Source organism: Pezoporus wallicus, unplaced genomic scaffold (genome assembly GCF_028554395.1).
Source record: "Pezoporus wallicus isolate ANWC-B61680 ecotype Strahan unplaced genomic scaffold, APGP_CSIRO_Pwel_v1 contig_11493, whole genome shotgun sequence".
Lineage (NCBI taxonomy): Eukaryota > Metazoa > Chordata > Aves > Psittaciformes > Psittacidae > Pezoporus > Pezoporus wallicus.
Window position 1 is genome coordinate 612,028 of NW_026635895.1, and position 17,847 is coordinate 629,874.

At 47.6% G+C, this 17,847-nt stretch overlaps 1 protein-coding gene across 3 annotated transcripts in view; it reads right to left on the reverse strand.

Moving 5' to 3' along the window:
- HHAT (hedgehog acyltransferase) overlaps positions 1–17,464 on the reverse strand; it is a 79,327-nt gene extending 61,863 nt beyond the window's left edge. For 2 of the 3 annotated variants that reach the window (XM_057398493.1, XM_057398491.1), the window contains exons 1-7: positions 17,330–17,464; positions 16,166–16,233; positions 14,530–14,643; positions 13,565–13,759; positions 12,622–12,834; positions 9,852–10,023; positions 1,727–1,877 (exon numbers count right to left, since the gene is read on the reverse strand). In XM_057398493.1, coding sequence (XP_057254476.1) covers positions 1,727–1,877; positions 9,852–10,023; positions 12,622–12,834; positions 13,565–13,759; positions 14,530–14,643; positions 16,166–16,233; positions 17,330–17,423 — 1,007 coding nt within the window. In that variant the 5' untranslated portion in view covers positions 17,424–17,464. Of the gene's footprint in view, positions 1–1,726; positions 1,878–9,851; positions 10,024–12,621; positions 12,835–13,564; positions 13,760–14,529; positions 14,644–16,165; positions 16,234–16,652; positions 16,729–17,329 lie in introns of those variants that run through there. The other variant, XM_057398492.1, reaches the window with a different exon arrangement.
- Between the last annotated feature and the right edge of the window lie 383 nt (positions 17,465–17,847).

Here is a 17,847-nt window from a genome sequence, read left to right on the forward strand (position 1 = left end):
TGCAAGGGCCAGCAGGTCAAGAGATGCTGCTCTCAAGAGAGAAGCTGGTAAAAACCAAAGATTTCTGTATTAACTCTGTAGGTCGCAAGTTCAGTTCAAACTCTGAAAGAGAATTTAGACCAACACCTGTGCAGGTCTGGTGCCCTCAATGTAAAAAGGACATGGAACTGTTGGAACAAGTCCAGAGAAGAGCCACAAGGATGATCAGGGGACTGGAGCACCTCCTGTATGGAGCCAGGCTGAGGAAGTTGGGGCTGTTCAGCCTGGAGAAGGCTGCGTGGAGACCTCCGAGCAGCTTCCAGTATCTGAAGGGGGCCTATAGGGATGCTGGGGAGGGACTCTTCATTAGGGACTGTAGTGACAGGACAAGGGGTAACGGGTTCAAACTGAAACGGGAAGTTTAGACTGGATCTAAGGAGGAAATTCTTTCCTGTGAGGGTGGTGAGGCACTGGAACGGGCTGCCCAGGGAGGTTGTGAATGCTCCATCCCTGGCAGTGTTCGAGACAAGGTTGGACAAGGCCTTGGGTGGCATGGTTTTGTGGGAGGCGTCCCTGCCCATGGCAGGGGGGTTGGAACTTGGTGATCTTAAGGTCCTTTCCAACCCTAACGATTCTGTGATTCTATTTGTTAGTAGCTCAAATAATTGTCAACAGTTCATCTGGTTTCTGCACTCTGCTCCTGCTGCATTTGAATACCGCATATCCACAGTTGCCAACTGCAGAAACTATAAAACCTTCTTGTTACAACCAGCTTCAAGCTGAAAGCAAAATTAAAATTTCATCCAATAAAGCTCTGGTAATAGCAGGCCTGCTGGTTTCATGACTAACATGAAAAAGCTTTATTCATACTGCAAAGCAGTCGGGAACCAAGCAGGGTAAGCACCACTGTGCGAGGCTCTGCATCCAACACAGCACAAGAGAGGTCTCTGCACTAAAAAGCTGACGAGTCTAAATCATTTTAGGCAATGTTTCTAGAAGTCTGAGGCACTGCATCCCACGGACTGAAAGCATCAGAGACAGTGCAGAGGAAAACAGCGGAGGGGAGACGTCAACTGAAGCCACTGTTACACACAGGCTAAACGCCAAGCAGGATCCACCTGGGAGACAGTTTTCAGGGAAACAACTGCAGTGAACACTGATTTAAAGCAAGCATAAGGTCCAAAACTGGCACTTCTTTTTGAGAAATACTGTGCTGAAACCCTTTCAAACCAAAGGGGATCCTGAAGTTCACCCTACGTTAGAAACAATTACTACTGTTCATAGTATTTTTCATGTGTTGAAGACTTTGTCTGCTTCATGACTCTACATATTGAAGGGTTACAACTACAGCTTTCCTCATAGGGTGATTAATCAAGCATTTCTTTTCCTTCTCTGGAAGGGTACCTAGCTGGAAAGTGGGGTTTAGACCAAGACTCAGAAAATGAACCATTTAAGAGGCACCTGGAAAAAATAATTGCTATGTTAGTGAAGCTAAGTAGTTCTAATAACTAAGAGGATGAAAATGCTGAAAGGAATGCTTGCCCCTACCCTCCACGGTGGCAAGAGAGTAACCCTCAAACTGAAGTTCATTTAGAAAGCGCTATAGATGAATCACGGGGGTGAGGGGGAAAAAGCACAAGGACATGAAAGCCAGCATGTATGCGACCATGACAACACACAGGCATGTTCTTACTTCCTCCCTGCCACAGACCAGCAATAAGCTGTCTGAAAAGCAGTAACGACTTACCTCCACATTTTAGTGAAGCTGTGCATCAGGCTCACACAGCAAGGCAGAGCTGGGGGTTTGAGTCCATCCATTTGAAGGAGGAGGGCAGGAACACCATACAGAACCAGGTACTTCACATAAAAAAACAGCACTTGAGCTAAAGCCAGGCCACCTAAAACAACATAATAATGTCAACATCATGCCTTAACCAAGCTCTGAAACTGTTTTAAAACCTCTTAATACTGACTTACTTCCAAGCCCTAAAGCAAGCATCATGAGGCGATGGGATATACAATACCTACTTTTGCAACAGCTACAGGACACAAGCACACAGAGAACAGTACCATCATCCCAATATGAAGGAGTAAGTAAGCACCTGTAGCTCCACCTTCAAAATTCTTTGGCCTGTGTGGTTATTTATTGCTGTGAAAAACAAACAGTGACTTATGCTGAGCTAAAAATCAGAACATACCAAAGCAGGCATGGGGATAAATGTTACCTCTGCAAGTAACTCCAACCAACCATGCTCCACTTGCTCTTCCCGCACAGGTATCTTTGCAGCTTATCCTGACCTGCTCCACACCCATCTCATGCACCATCAGGATTATCTGTGTCCCCCAAAACACCCCCTACAAGACCCCTCCTGCTCCAGCTGAAGCACAGAAGACTGTTACTCCACTTGGCAGAATGCTTGAGGCACGTACCAGGTTTTAAACCCCAAGACAAAGGACTCCTTGGGGTGCTTTAGCTGCCCGATTGCCAAAGGAAGTTTTGGCAGTGTGTTTGCCCACAGCTTAACCCCGGGGCATGGCCCAAAACGCAGCATCTTGCACAGGTGTGAGATGAAAACCATACTGGCTACTCTCAGAGGTATTCCTCTCAGAAGAGTAACAACCATAGAACACATAAATAACAGTGACTCATATTAACACTCTAAATGTTTTCTGCTGAATAAAATGGTATTTCACCAATAAATCATATGAAAAAAAATCCATATAAAGCAGTGGCCAACACCTTTATTGAAACCGGGGAGAGCCCACTCCTAAAGTGCCACTGATTTTGGGGAGCTTTTCCAGCTGACAGCTGACATCACTTAAATCTAATCCCAAAGGAGGGGAAGTAAAATTGTTACAGCTTGGAAGAGTAAAAAAAAACCCAAACTTGTAAAATACAATCGTTAAACCTCCTTTCCAGTATTTTGCTTTCCCTCCCTGACACTACCAACCAGTGATTTGAGTGCAGTTCCTCGGATGTTTAATGTGATTTTAGAACCGCCCAGCAGCCCCTCCTTGGGGACACAGCTTTCAATCTGACTCCAGCAGTCCAAGGCCGTGATCACTTAAATAATCTGCTTTGATTTTCGCTGGCAAAGCATCCCTCTTGCATTCTGCTGACTCATGGGTACACTATGGATGCCACCCAAAAGCTAAGCATTAAAAATTCATGCCGTATATATAACAACCTAGGGTGAAACCTTGGCACCAATACTGCAAATTGCAAAACTCCCACCATCCTAGGCAGGGCCAGCATTTTGCTACTACAATACAACGTTTTTACGTTTAATATCATGATCCATGCGCACAATCAGAAACAGCTGTGCCATGCAAGATGAAAACTGATGTTAGAACAAAACACCTAGACATGAAGCTCATGGTGGTTTCCTGCAGGGAAGCAGTCATCTAGTATTCAGTAGCATTCTTCCCAGAGGAAAACAATCAATCAGAAGCACAATTTGGATACCAGCCAATTAGCCACACATTAGATTACTGCTAAATCATCTACACAGCCAACTTTCTGCTTTAATTCCCATCTCAATTCAGTTTCTCACTTCTCTTCTGACAAATTTCATTGGAGAGCTGAATGCTGACACCCACACAAACCAATTATGAAGATCACAGCTGTCTGTGCACCGGTAAAATCCAAAACCCCTTTGGCTGTGCATGATGGAATGAGATTTACAGGAAGAGACTACCACTCTCTTGAGACCTGAGAAAAATCACAGCACCCCAGACTGGTTTGCGTTGGAAGGGACCTTAAAGCTCATCCAGTTCCAATTCCCTGCCACGGGCAAAGACACCTTCCACTGGAGCAGCTTGCTCCAAGCCCCTGCATCCAACCTGGCCTTGAACACTGCCAGGGATGGGGCATTAATGGAGCGACTTGAGCACTAAAGACCAAATTCTGTGATATTGGGTGTTTGAGAACTTGAGCCCTGATGGTAAATTTCCCTTTGTGCTCCATGTTTCAAGCTCAGGTGAAGCAGTGCACACTTCTGGGCTGCAAGGGAGCAAATGCAAAGCAGCTGGAACGTCTCAGGTACGCAGGAAGGGTTAAAGTCTGCCTGTTGCCAAGGCGGCCCGGCTGTTATGATGCTGGAATTTTGCCCTTAATTTTCCATGTGTGGCCAGAACTCTCACACAGCTGGCATGAGTTGAAGACCAATAAGGACTTAGCCTACATATTTTGATAGGCACCCTCACTGTTGTGAGTCTTAGAATTGCCACACACGGAGTAGCTACTGCCTGCCAGGTAATGACCTGTGATGTGATGCCTACATGTATTTAAGATACCAGTGGTATTAAGCTGTCTGCTAGGGAATGGTCATGACAACTTGGGTGTATGTTAATAGAGATGGTTGGTTTTCAGTTGTTTTCTTTTTTTTCTTAAACTTACCTATTATAACTTTGTATTTGAGAACCTGGAGTCTTTCATCACTGTACGTAAATGCTGGAGAGGGACTCTTCATCAGGGACTGCAGCGACAGGACAAGGGGTGATGGGTTCAAAGTGAAACAGGGCGAGTTTTCAGGTTAGATCTAAGGCAGAAGCTCTTCCCTGTGAGGGTGCTGAGGCGCTGGCACAGGGTGCCCAGAGGAGCTGTGGCTGCCCCATCCCTGGCAGTGCTCGAGGCCAGGTTGGACACAGCAGCTTGGAGCAAGCTGCTCTAGTGGAAGGGGTCCCTGTCCACATCAGGGAATTGGAACTGGATGAGCTTTAAGGTCCCTTCCAACCCAAACCACTCTGGGATCCTCTGAATTTCAAGCTTTACAAGAACTTGCACAGAAGCAGCACCTTTAATTAGAAACACACTATGGCAAGTGTATATTAAAAATACCTGTGAGGGAAGAAATTCTACATGTATGCTCTCTTTTCCCCAGAGTAAATTAATTCAAAGCACTCAGGGTTAATTTGTAGCTGAAATGTTTTAAGGGATAAAACCAAAACCAAGTTAAAACACTGGTACAATCTTAAACCCGTGCACTTCAGCAGCGAAGCTGACATCCCAGACTAAATTAACCAATTTGTACAGAAACGGGTATTTTCAGTCTGTCATCTTGCAAACCCTTAGAACGTTCTACATTTTCCTATGCTGTATAAATTGGCCTTTTTCTATTGGCCTTCACAGTTTTACCTTCCATACGTTTACTGCAAAGCTGCATTTTGCAACTTTCACAGGGCTTTGCTTCAAGAGTAATTAAAAGTCAGCATATCCACAGCATAGCAGCATTATTATTATTAGCTTTAGCTTCCACATTCTCAAAACTCTGCCTTGGACAGGGGCTCTCAAGCAGAACATTCTCCTAAATAACTGACAGACGATTTGGATCCAGGTATCAGAAACCACACTTGCCATTTTTCTGTCCATTACCATCACCAAAACTCATGGGCGAGACTTGTGCCTTAGCAGGCAACTTTATGATGAGCACAGCAGCACAAACCTACCCCTTCCGCAGCTACACTGACCCTATGGCATTAATGATCGCAGAACACTCATCTCGGAGACAAACAGACATTTCAGAAGGGTTCCTGGCACATGGCACAAGTCTGGGAGACAAAGACATTTAAAACAGCCCAGAATTTGTGGCCATGCTCAGCATATAGAGCTGGGGAAGCAGGAAGAGGGGATGCTCAGAGCGATGGCATTTGTCTTCCCAGGTTACACTTGCATGTGATGGAGCCCTGCTGTCCCGGGGATGGCTGAACACCTGCCTGCCCTGGGGAACGGGGGGGAATTAATTCCATGCACTATGGCTTTTGCTTTACCTGTTACACTGTCTTTAACTCAACCACGAGTTTTCTCTCTTTTACCCTTCTGATTCTCTCCCCAGTCCTATCAAAAGACTGACTGAGCAACTACGTGGTGCTCTGTTGCCATCTGGGGTTAAGCTACAGCACATGAGTAAAAGAAAAGGAGCCAATACTGGAAGTTTAGCCTGCAGGAATGCTTATAAACCATTCACACACACACACACACTTCTTTGTATAAAGCAGTGAACTACCCAGTGGCTTAGGGAATAAAAATCTTACTAAGCTTTCTGAGTCACGTTTGTGTTTCCAGTTTTCAACTGACATCAAGATGCCAAATATTTTATCAGTCTCCCCATCATTATCTTGCAGGATGAAAAACAAACAAACAAACCAACAGATTGCTGCTAGTATTCCATGACCATGTTTTTCTACAGTATTTAGCCCATGGAAGATGTGGATGCAGCCAGTTTGGGTTTTTTTTCCCATATTATGGACAAAAAACAGTTTTGACTGAAACCCCTCAAACTCCAGGGGCCACGGTGCAATATGACGCTTCCCTACTCATTAAAGGATCAATACGCAGAGGATGCAACCTGGTCTCTCTCAGAGGAGGCCACTAACCATGTACTTTCCTAGCTCCTTGATCCACATAAACTGTCCTTACTGACCGCTGCCAGGTTAGGAAACACAGGGAGAGGAGTAATCCAGGAAAAGATATGACCAGGAGAGAACTGAAGGTTCTACCTTGACATGAACTACAGCTACCCTTCTGTTCACAATTCCCAACATGCTTATCACCCAATTAATGACCTTGAAACTCGCCACTTCCCAATATAACCTATACATAACAGCAATTAAAGACATTGCACAGATACTTCAATCACAGCAGTTCTTCCATCGGTTTATTCAAGGGACAGGCTTCACCTACCCACACTACATAGCCGATAAAGAGACAAGGGGGATATTCAACAAGCAAAGGGGGAAGCAAAGCTACAGAGCCCCTAGAGCCTTTCAGACACCATGGTAACCCAAAAGCACACAGCCCAGCGGGGTTACCTGGACAGAAGGTGCCTTCCTCTCAAACAGGAGAAACTCTGCACTGCCTTTGACATGCTCAAATTCAGAAGAGCAGGAGAACATATAGAACCGGGCCTCTGCAAGTGAACTGGAAGGAATGAGGTAACATAACCTATAGGGTAAGAGTACGCTTATAGCAACTCGGGTACCGGCTTCTAAAGGGCACGGAGAACAGAAGAATCTGAACATCTGACCTAAGAAGGTACTTGGTTTGGTTGCAAAAGGACCCAAGTTTGAAAAGGAAAGTTTAAAAACCGACCATATAATTCACAGACTGTATCAACAGTAGCTAACGCTAAACAGTGATATTGAGGGCAGCTTGCACCTCTGTTGCAGCTAAATACACAGGCTTCAAAGCCACCCATGCACTGTTTTGTATATTGCTGCTTCTAGAACCTCTCTTCCCAATTCCTTTTACACAAAATACTTCTCTTACTGCTGGGTAACGCATTCTCCCAGGTACTGTTTCTTCTTCCTTTTATCCCTGTGTGCGCTCAGTAATGTTTGTTTAGGTAAATTCAGCATTTCTGCTCTACACAGCCATAAATAACATTGTGCAATGACATTTTTAAACATGCACTGCAACTCAAGTCAGGGTTTGGGGTTTTACTTCTTTGCTGTCTCACCTCACAGGTACACCAGACAAAGTGCTGCGGAACACAGGACAGCTTCCCACTTCTGAGGTGTAGACTGACCATCATTACCCTCGAGCTGCTGAGAGCAGGATCTCGCAGCACTGCTGTCCTTACCCACACCGCTGGCATTTATTGTCAAAGACACTCCAGAAGAAAAATGCAGGAGCAGTTCTAGTCTCCCCAGTTAGGGCTGACTGCACAACAGCCTCACACCTAAGCTTCCCAGGCTGTGGGGGCAGCCAGGGATCACAGGGTAAGTGGATGCTCCGTACTGCTTTGCAGCTGCTGTAGTTAAATAAGAAACCCAAAATGAACAGTAAGCCCAGCAGCACAGAAAGGCTGATGTACCATGTGGTTAATCCTCCCGAGCCAACAACAAGCTGCTTCCTTGGTCTCAAGACTCAGCTATCTGATGCAATAGGTTTTAATAACAGAGAATGCAAGGTAACAGAGGGGTGTGTTTGGCTGTGCACAAGAACTGCCGTAGAAGCACGGGAAGATCCGTAAGGATCAGGTAAGGATCAACAGAAAAGAAACCCAAACCAGTATCCTTACTCTCATATCAGTGGCTCCCTAAAGCAAGTGGCCTGTCACTGGTTTGAGTCTGAGACCGGTATAATCATTGTGCCAAAACCTGCAGAGAACACACTGTCAGAAGTGACAAATTCTGCCTCACTCTCACTTGCAATGTATTTTAACCACGGGCTTTCACTGCTAAAAAGACAAAGCTCACCTAGAGCAGGGTCACACTTTGAAGAGCAGGGATCCCCCAGAGGACTAATTCAAATGATCATATTTTAATCAGGCGGTTTCAGAGTCCAGACTTACTCGAACACCGTCTTTCATCACCTGTTGCTTTGAGGCATCTCAGCCTTTCCTAATCATTTGTTCAAAACACATTTTAATTGCTTTCAAATAAATAAACACACAGCCTACTTAGCTACTGCCTGGAAAGTTACTCCCCCCCCCTTAACATCAACTCTGGTAGCCTTGAAGGGAAGGAGAGATCTGCCAGTAACACCAAAGCCAGAATGCTCTGTCCCTAATTCTGCAGCCTTGCCTGCCTTATCCAGTGGCCAGCTTTCTGTCGGACATACAGACAACACCAGGAGCTAACAGATTTAACTCATCAATTCCCTGACATTTAGAATAGGAGATGAAAACTCAGAATCCACTTTCTATACAGTGACTGAGTTAGGAGGGGTAGAACAAACCATAGAGGCAAACCTCTCACTTTCTGCTCTCCATCTGCTCTTGCTCTTTTTTTTTTTACATATATATATATATATATATAAATACACAAATATAGATTGTGTATGCATACACAGAGTGCACACATTGCCCTCTGCTGACCAAAGTCCAATCCACAAGTGCCCTCCAACACACACTGATCATCATACATGATGTGCAATGAATGTTTGCCAGGACCATACAGTGTTGGTATCAGCTCCTGGTACTTGCTGGTACAGGAAGAGGCGCCTCGCTCTATTCAGCAATCACCAAGGCTTTTTCAGAACACAATTTTTTAAGGCCTGGGGTTTCTCCACTTTGGTTTCTCCTACCTGGTGATCCAAAGAAAAGCCTTTCCCTGTGAGGAGGCTGCTGAGGTGCTGGCACAGGGTGCCCAGAGAAGCTGTGGCTGCCCCATCCCTGGCAGTGCTCAAGGCCAGGTTGGACACAGGGGCTTGGAGCAAGCTGCTCTAGTGGAAGGGGTCCCTGCCTGTGGTAGGGGGTTGGAACTGGATGAGCTTTAAGGTCCTTTCCAACCCAAACTATTCTGTGATGGGGGGGGAAGAATCAAACTAACCACATGCAACAGTTGCTTACGGGTTAACCTACACCTATGGAGCACTCTAAGCCCTTTCCAGTTACATTTATCAGTGCTCATTTTAGTTCCCATCACAGTTGGGCATTTTAATGAAACACCAGAGAGGTGGGAGGGGACAGAAGTGGGCGAAGTGAAGCAGGGGAAGAGCAATTCCTTCTCCCTGCTCTTTTCACGAGTGCTGTCATTTTATCTTTCAATATGAATACAGAGCTGAAGCATCAAACAGAAGGAGGCCAATAAACACTTTAGTTCCTAACATCTGCCCTCCTCCATCCCTATACCAAAACTCTTTTAAGTGTCCAGTTCTATGGGAAACCACTTTAGACCAAAGTTTCGACGCACACTTTAGGCTGGAAAATATACAGAATGGTTTTTAATTTAGGAAGCAGCTCAGTCAGTTTAACCATAAGCTTCTCAGAGGTTCTACATGCTACATGAAGTCCAGAAGACTGCCTTTCTGACAGTGACTGGCCATAATGTACTATTCCTAAGTTCCAACAGACGGACATGAGAGAAGTAGACTGGGGGTCTTGAAGCAGGGGGGGGAAGAAGATTTCTGCTGCTGTTTCTGTACTCACCCAAGGCCCAGTATGATACAGCTTCCAAAGGAGGAGCACTGCTGCAGAGAGCATGGATATACATGAGGTGAATCATCAGCTCAGCCAGGCACCACCAAAAGAAAATACGCATCACGCCCACCATTAAGATCCTAAGATTGGTCTTCAAACTGAAGGCTTCTTGGCTCCTCATCTGAAAAAGAAACCCAGAGAGGTGATATGGCACGTAACTGTGGTACTCACATACCAACCCCCGAGAACTTGATTAAATTTCATTTGCTGTTCATTCCCAAGGGGACCACCTGACAGTGCCATTTGCTAATTCCTGACCTGGCCTCTCCATTCTCAATCTCAGTAAGCTGCAGAAATCAAGAGATCACACATGGCCATAAACTGCACCTAACTGTTACAGGAAAGGCCAAGTGCTGTTAACCTGAATAGGATCCAGACACGAGACGCTTTTTAGCTCCTGTGACTTGATCAATCTTTAGAGATGATCAAAAGAAGCTTAAAGAAAACACAGCTATGAAGGAGAAGGTTTTCCAAGCAGCAGCCCTACCAGAACACAAACAATTAACTGCTGGCTGTTAAAGTACCTCCAACTTCTACTCACTACATGGGATTGACTTCAGGACAGCTCTCCATTCTTCTCCTGTAGCATTGCCAAGATCTGCCAGACCTATATGATGTGCTGAGCAAATGGCAGTTAACCACAAGTTAAACACCAGGTAAGAAAAGGTTTGCTGCTGGCAGGTTTCTTACGATGTCCCAAACTATAGTAAACACACTGACATGCTTTTACCCTCTTTCCACAATAAAACAGAATATGCTCAAACAACAGAAACATAGGATTGCCTAAAAACTTATTCACATTTTGTACATCTATTACTGTGCATGTCTGCTCATCCACTTTATCCCAGTGATGTTAGCTACAGACATCACAGAATGCTTTGAGTTGGAAAGGACCTTAAGATCAACCAATGTCCGGTGAGCAAGGACACCTCACACTAGATGGTATCACCCAAGGCTCAGTCCAACCTGGCCTTGAACACTGCCAGGGATGGGGCAGCCACAGCTTCTCTGGGCACCCTGTGCCAGGGAAGAGCTTCTGCCTTAGATCTAACCTGAACTCGCCCTGTTTCAGTCTGAACCCATCACCCCTTGTCCTGTGGCTGCAGTCCCTGATGAAGAGTCCCTCTCCAGCATCCCTGCAGCCCCCTTCAGACCCTGGAAGATGCTCTGAGGTCTCCAAGCAGCTTCTCTTCTCCAGGCTGAACAGCCCCACTGTTCTCAGCCTGTCTTCGAATGGGAAGTCACACATCACAGGTGGTGATTCCACTTCTTACTCAAGTGTGCAAGAAAACCAGGAAAACATTAAACAACACGGAAACGTGGGGTTTTCCCTCGTCATGTAAAATCAGGCTTGAAAAGCAGCCTGCAAGGCCCTAGGAGAAGACGTTCAGTAAGTTAGGTCAGTCTTTCACATTTTAACATGCTAACCACCTCATTTAGCCTGAAGAAAAGCGTTCCAAGTAATCATCAGCTGTTTTCACACCACCAAGATGGGAAACTCAGGAACTCCCAACATAAACCAGCAGCTTTCTGAGGCTCTGGAACCTGTTTCAGAGTTAACAGCCAGATGCTGCTGACGATGTTACCTTCTTCTGCCTAACTGAGGAGAGGCAAACAAAAATCCAGCCCAGCAGCTGCAAGCTAGAATTATGAGCATTTGAAGACTCTAACAACGTGTGTCACTGGGTTCCTGCTTGAAGGGATAAATCTGATGTTGGACAAAAAAACATCCTGTAAAGCAGAACTTGGGGAGGAAGGTTCGTCCTCAAGTTGATACCCAGGAGACGGTTGAATTCCCAGTGCTACACTCAAAGTCGTTCCTAGAACGTGATTTTGTATTTTCAAAACCATGCTGAAGACAGCTTTAGACACCCAAACAATTCTTAACCTCCAAGGAGTCCAAGTAAAAACTGAGATCTTTCAAACCATCAGTAAGGAGGAAAGCTATTACAGCAGCAATTAGAGATGTCTGTACTGAAGTCAAAACGGGCAGGACTGAAAACTGCTTTTCTGGAGGTTTTTTCTGTTTCCAAAGTACCTCATTGAGGGGAAAACTATTTCAGACAGAAACAGCTATCACAATCTGATAGGGGAAACTTATCAGCCAGCCAGGAAAAGCTGCTTGGCTTTCTTTCCACCTTCTCTAACACTGGAGTCTAACATACCCCTCTCCAACCAAGCACTAGATATAAACACTTTGGACAACATATGCTGACTAAATATGTTAGTTACCAGCCCAAAGCGAGTTCATTGGGCCATGGCTGCCATACAAGCGTGAATACCCAAGACTGGTTTCCAACTATGGCCTTCCCTTTCGCATGCAGCGTACTTCAACACTTAAAAGGACAACAGATAAAGAGTAACACTAGGAACACCTTCTGTCTGAAAGTCTCATCTGCATCAATTTCTGTCAAGTAGGAAACCAGAAAATAAACAGAAACTCAGGCTTACCAGTAAACTGCATTACAAAACACACCCATAAAAGAGCATCTCATGGAAAACTGGATGAACCTGCCTACCTAACATTCTCGTGATCGGTATTAGAATCTCTCAAGATCACCCTATCATGCTTTAATCTATTCTTCAAAGCATGGGGTCTGCGTCTAGATTTGGCAGCTGGAAAGAGATCACCATCCACTTCCAATAGCTCTTCACCCAGTTCACTCGAGGCACAGACACACTAAAAATCAGTAACTGTGATCTAAAAAAGCTCTCTTACCTGCTTACTGAATTCATCAAAATTCATAAGGGGCCCGTTGTGGAAGGTGGGGTAATAAAAGACATATGCCAGCATCCAGAGGAATGAGTGGGATGACTTCTGGGCAGGTCCATGCCAGCAGTACTCCAGGCTGAAGCTAGTGCAGAAGAGGCAGCGGACAGACAGGGTGAAGAGCAGCAGGTAATACTCATTCTCAGTGTCGTACCACTTCCTCTGCAACACAAAATAAAGCCAGAACCTGATGGGGCAAGTCTGGGATTTCTGTATGGCTGGACAGGGATGGCCACCCACATCCTCCCTTTCAGGGTCACCAGCAGCAGGAAGCAACCACATTTAACAGCAGTTGGCACAAGCATCTGAAGTGAGCATTAACACATGAACAAGCAGCACCGGAAGGATGGAACTGATGGAGAAAGGGGGCCTCCAGAGCTACTGCTACCAGCATAAAGAGCCAACAGTTTCAGGTTGTGCATAATTGTGATAGCAGGAGACCTATTCTTACAGGAACGGCATTATCTCCCTCAGATTTGGCCCAGTACTACAATACCCAAACCAGCTGGCAGCACTGCTGTCAGCAAAGGGACCGCTAGGGCTGAAGCCAAAGGCTGCAGTTCAGATCCGAAAAGAATCAGTCACTCCTGAGAAAGCTCAAAGCTGGAAAGATGTTACTGAACCTTGTGCTTGACTAAGGATACAAACCCAAAAGCTAGCACCTTAAACTGGTACAATTACAGCTTCAAAGAACTGGAGATGCATTTACTAGAGCACTAGTAAAGCACTGTCATACATCAGCTCTGCTGAACACGACTTACACATACTTCATCTCAATGCACTGACCAGCATGACTGAGAAATAAAACCAGTACTTTGTCAAACCAGAGCTGCCATAATGGGCACCCACCACCATAATTAATTCAATGCTTAATCAGTCCCTCTCTCATTACCTTGGCTTCTTCCACAGCTGGTATACGTAAGGTGGATAGCAGGGTAAGGGAGCACAACCACGTCAGGACCGACAGCTGAAACTGAGCCACAGCAAACGAAATGGTTGTATGCAACAGGATGACAGCAAAGCCCTTGATTCCCAGTAGCAACCAGCAGGCAGCCATTCCATAAACCATCAAGCACCATGGTTTATACTGTCAAAGAAAAATGAACAGGCTTTAGTTTGATTATTTCTAATGAAAAACAACCAACCAACCCCTCAGTATCTGGGCTGTCCTACACAGAGTCGACAGTGGAAACAAATGCAGTCAACAAGGTTAAGAACAAACATAGAATCATAGTCAGTTGGGTTGGAAAAGCCCTTTAAGCTCATCAAGTCCAACCACTCCCCAGCACTGCCAAGATCACCCCTAACCTATGGCACTGAGGGCCTCGTATGAACACCTCCAGGGACGGCGATTCCAACGCTTGCCTGGGAAGCCATATAGGGAACCCATAAAGGATGGGGTTTCCAGAAGGGGTTTCTGTAGCAGCATGTATGAAATCCAGAGTCTCCCTGATCTGGAGGAGAACACGAGTTCCTCCTTTCCTTCCCCAGACCAGCAAGTGGGATACCACATGCCAGTCACTTCTCACAATCATACATTCATTGAGCAACCATGCCAAAACCCAAGCAGTCATCACCTCACAGTCTTGGAAAGGAATACCTACCACCTTCTTTGGTGCAGAGGTCAAATGACACTGGTTAACGGCTCACAACAAAGCACAGGTTTTCATGGGCTGGAGGCTCACGTCTCTGGACACTGAGGCAACGCTCTCACCTGAACATCATCATAGACCCACTCACACAATTCACCCCCCAGAATGGGATTTTCACACTCAGTGGGCTCAGTGCCACATTTCCCATGCCCAAGTAAACCGAAACCCACAGAAACCCCCTGCTGCGTAGACACGCCTTACATACCTTCTCCACCAAGAGCCTGGACACTTGTGATACCAGCAGGTGACCAGCCAGAAGCCACAGTATACGTTCCCTTCCCCATTCGATCCAGTAGCTCCACTCGAAGTCCAGGGGGTCCTGGGGCACCAAGGGAACCGGTCACTGTGTGTATCTGGCCCTAAAAGCATGTTCTTACAGGAAACACCTACACACTAGGTCCATTACCCAACACCACAGACCTCCGCATCGGCAGAATGTCACTTCAGCAATCCAACTGGATCACTTACAGCAGTGAGCTCTGACAGCATCGAGCTCTGACAGCATCATTCTGACTTCCAATGGTGTGAAATGCAGAGAAAGAGCTTTAGGTGGTGTCACAACTCCTAAGCCCCTCAGCTGGTGATGAACCTGACCAGTAATCACTGCCTTGCCCCTCCCAGATGCCAGGGAGTTTCCTAACTACAAAGACAGGCACCCCCCACACACACCTCCTCCCCAGGACATGGGGAACAGGCTGGTGACTGCACAGAGATGCAGACTGCAGCAAGGGTCCTCAAGGCTTCCTGTCCAGCAGGGCCTCACTTGGGTTCCTCATTAGAAAGCTTCTCAGGCAACAACAAATTACAGTGTGCTACCACTGATCTGCGTCATCTCTTCAAAGCCAACAAAGTCAGGTCTTTGCTTGCTCCCATCCTTTTAATGTTAGGACTCTCTTTTCCATGTACACAGGAAAAAAAAAAACAAACACATTCTGAGCTACACTGAAGCCGTGCAAAGTTTAGCCAGGAACTTGTATTTATTTCAACTTGGCTGAAAAGGCACCTTGATGGAAGTGGAGTTTCGCTCCCCATTTCAACAAAGCCCAGGTGGGATCACATGAAGTGAGGTCAGCTGCAGGTTCCTGCGACATGGGGGTTTTATCTACATTGTTTAAGAGGGAGCAGCTGGTGGCCTTGTGTCCTATACAAAGCCCCACCAAAAGTGCATCTCCACAAGGGCTTTATGGCTTCCTTGAGAGCACATGTGAAGGGTCCCTCACCAGGGCCTGAACACCAAAATACTTCCACAGCTGTGCGTGCCTGGTCTTGTGCAAATCACTCAGTATTAGTAACATGTATCAGCACTACTTCAGAAGGACGTGAGGTCAAAAGCACATGGTGAGGTTGCTTTTCGGCTTTCTTATTAGTTTGGGGTGTTTTTTTTATACCAGCCATGTTTCTTTAAGCCTGTATGCCTCACAAATCTGTTCTCCTCTATGCTGTACTACAGACTGAGCAAGAGGAAAACGTGTGTTCACTGATCTTAAGCCGATGTTACCCAGAACACCCAGCGAGAGGAAAAAGAGGGAAAGGCTGCAGGAAACCCCAAAGGGGACGATAGGTTTTAAGGCCAAACAGCAAACCAGAAGGTTATTCAGTAATTAACAAAGGAGAAATGCTTAGTGCAGGGGTCAAGGAGTCAAACTTGCGTTGTGGTTTTCAGACCTAGACACACCTGGTAAGTTCCTCAGGAGACACAGACTGAAACTGACTATGAACACCCATATCTGCACAGTTACTACAAGCTCTGAAGCTAGATCAGAAGCTCAGGTGAGCAGAAAACATGGAGACGTGTTTGCTGCCACAAAATAAAAGATGCTATTACCTGTCACCCATCCTACCTTTTTGAGGCCCCGAAAGAGAGTCCCTGGTTCCAGCCCAAACTCCGTGTCCATCGCAGCTTCATACTCTGCAAAGAAGAGTAAACCTTTGCTAAGGACACAGCAGCCAGAGCAGGGAGAATCACAGAACGGTTTGGGTTGGAAAGGACCTTAAGATCGTCCAGTTCCACCCCCTGCCATGGGCAGGGACCCGGCACACCACACCATGTCACCCAAGGCTCACCTAATGTGACGGTCAGGGCTGTGGCCTCTGCTGCACGCTCCCGCAAGGCCTCCACTGATGGAGGCACTGAAGCACTTCACCGTGTCACCGCTCACCAGGTGAGCTGCCCAACCAAGCCATAGCTCTGCCCTGCAGCAAAGGCAAGGGCACTGAACTGCTCACAGCTATGCTTGCCCCTGGCCACACGGGACCTGTGCTAATCCTCATTTCCCCTCTTTAAGGGCTACCTGGTTTCTCCCAGCAGAGCAAAAGGGACACACAAACCTGACACTGACCAGTACAGCAGAGCTGGGCTAAGCTGCTCTGAGAAGCCACCTCCGGAACCCACCCGCATGCAGCCTGTTGCCATGGGTGGGTGCAGAGCCCTGTACCCAGCACCTCCTTCAGGGCCCTGCCTTTCCGGCACTCCTGTTCTTCCCTTCAGCTTTTCTGAGAGCCAGCTAGGGTCATTAACGTAGAACACCTGGCTGATTAAACCCGAACAGCAGGCAATACCCCTAACGAGGCTCTCTAACTAGCTATACTCCTACCAGGTAATACCACCTTAAAACACCAACGGGCTAGAACACAGCTGCTTTTCACACGGAACCTCTACATAACTTGTTTACCCCCACCCCGCACAACACAGCCCCACCGAACCAAAACCACTAGAGCAGCTACCAAGAAATTACTCGAGGCACACGCAGGTGTCTGGAAACAAACCGACCCCAAAGCTGCACAGACGAGGCTCTGAGCCCCCCTCTCCCCCGACACCCTTGCCAAGAGCCCTGGGACCAAGCTCTCCGCCCCGCTGGCACATGGCTGCTGCCGCTGCTTCCTCGCACAGGGCTGGCTGGCAGGCAGGAGGAGCACGGGCGCTCCGTGCAGGGCACCAAAGCAGACCCCAACTCGGAGAACAACTCCAGCGAGCTCCGGAGCGCGCACCCCCGTCACGGGCTTACCTCGGGACGCTCGGTGCGCCTCGTAGAACGCGTAGAGGTGCGAGCCCACGGCGAGGAGCCCGTAGAGGCGCATTTCCCAGGCCGGCAGCAGCATCGAGCTGGTTGCTGCTCCCGGCGAACCCGCCGGCCGCCTCCCTGCGGGGAGACGGAGCACGGCCACGACACCGGGACCCCGGCGGCCGCCAACCAGCGCCCCTCAGGCCGCCGCGCTGCTGGGCCCCGCCGGGAGGCCCCTGGGCCGAGGGCTCAGCACGGCCCAGGCCCGGTGGGGAGGAAGCGGGCCAGGGCCGTACCCCGGCTGCTCCCGCCGACCCGAGACCGAGGGGAACGGAGAGGGGACCCCGCTCCCCGCTCACCTGAGCAGGGCTCCGCCGCCGGGAACCGAAGGAGGAGCAGCAGCAGCCGCGGGCCCGCTGGAGCCGAGACTCAGCCGCGCAGGCAGCGGCACGACCCCGCCGGCCCCCCGCGAGCGCCCGGACGGCGCCGGAGGGCGGGAGCGGGGCGGAGCTCAGCTGCGG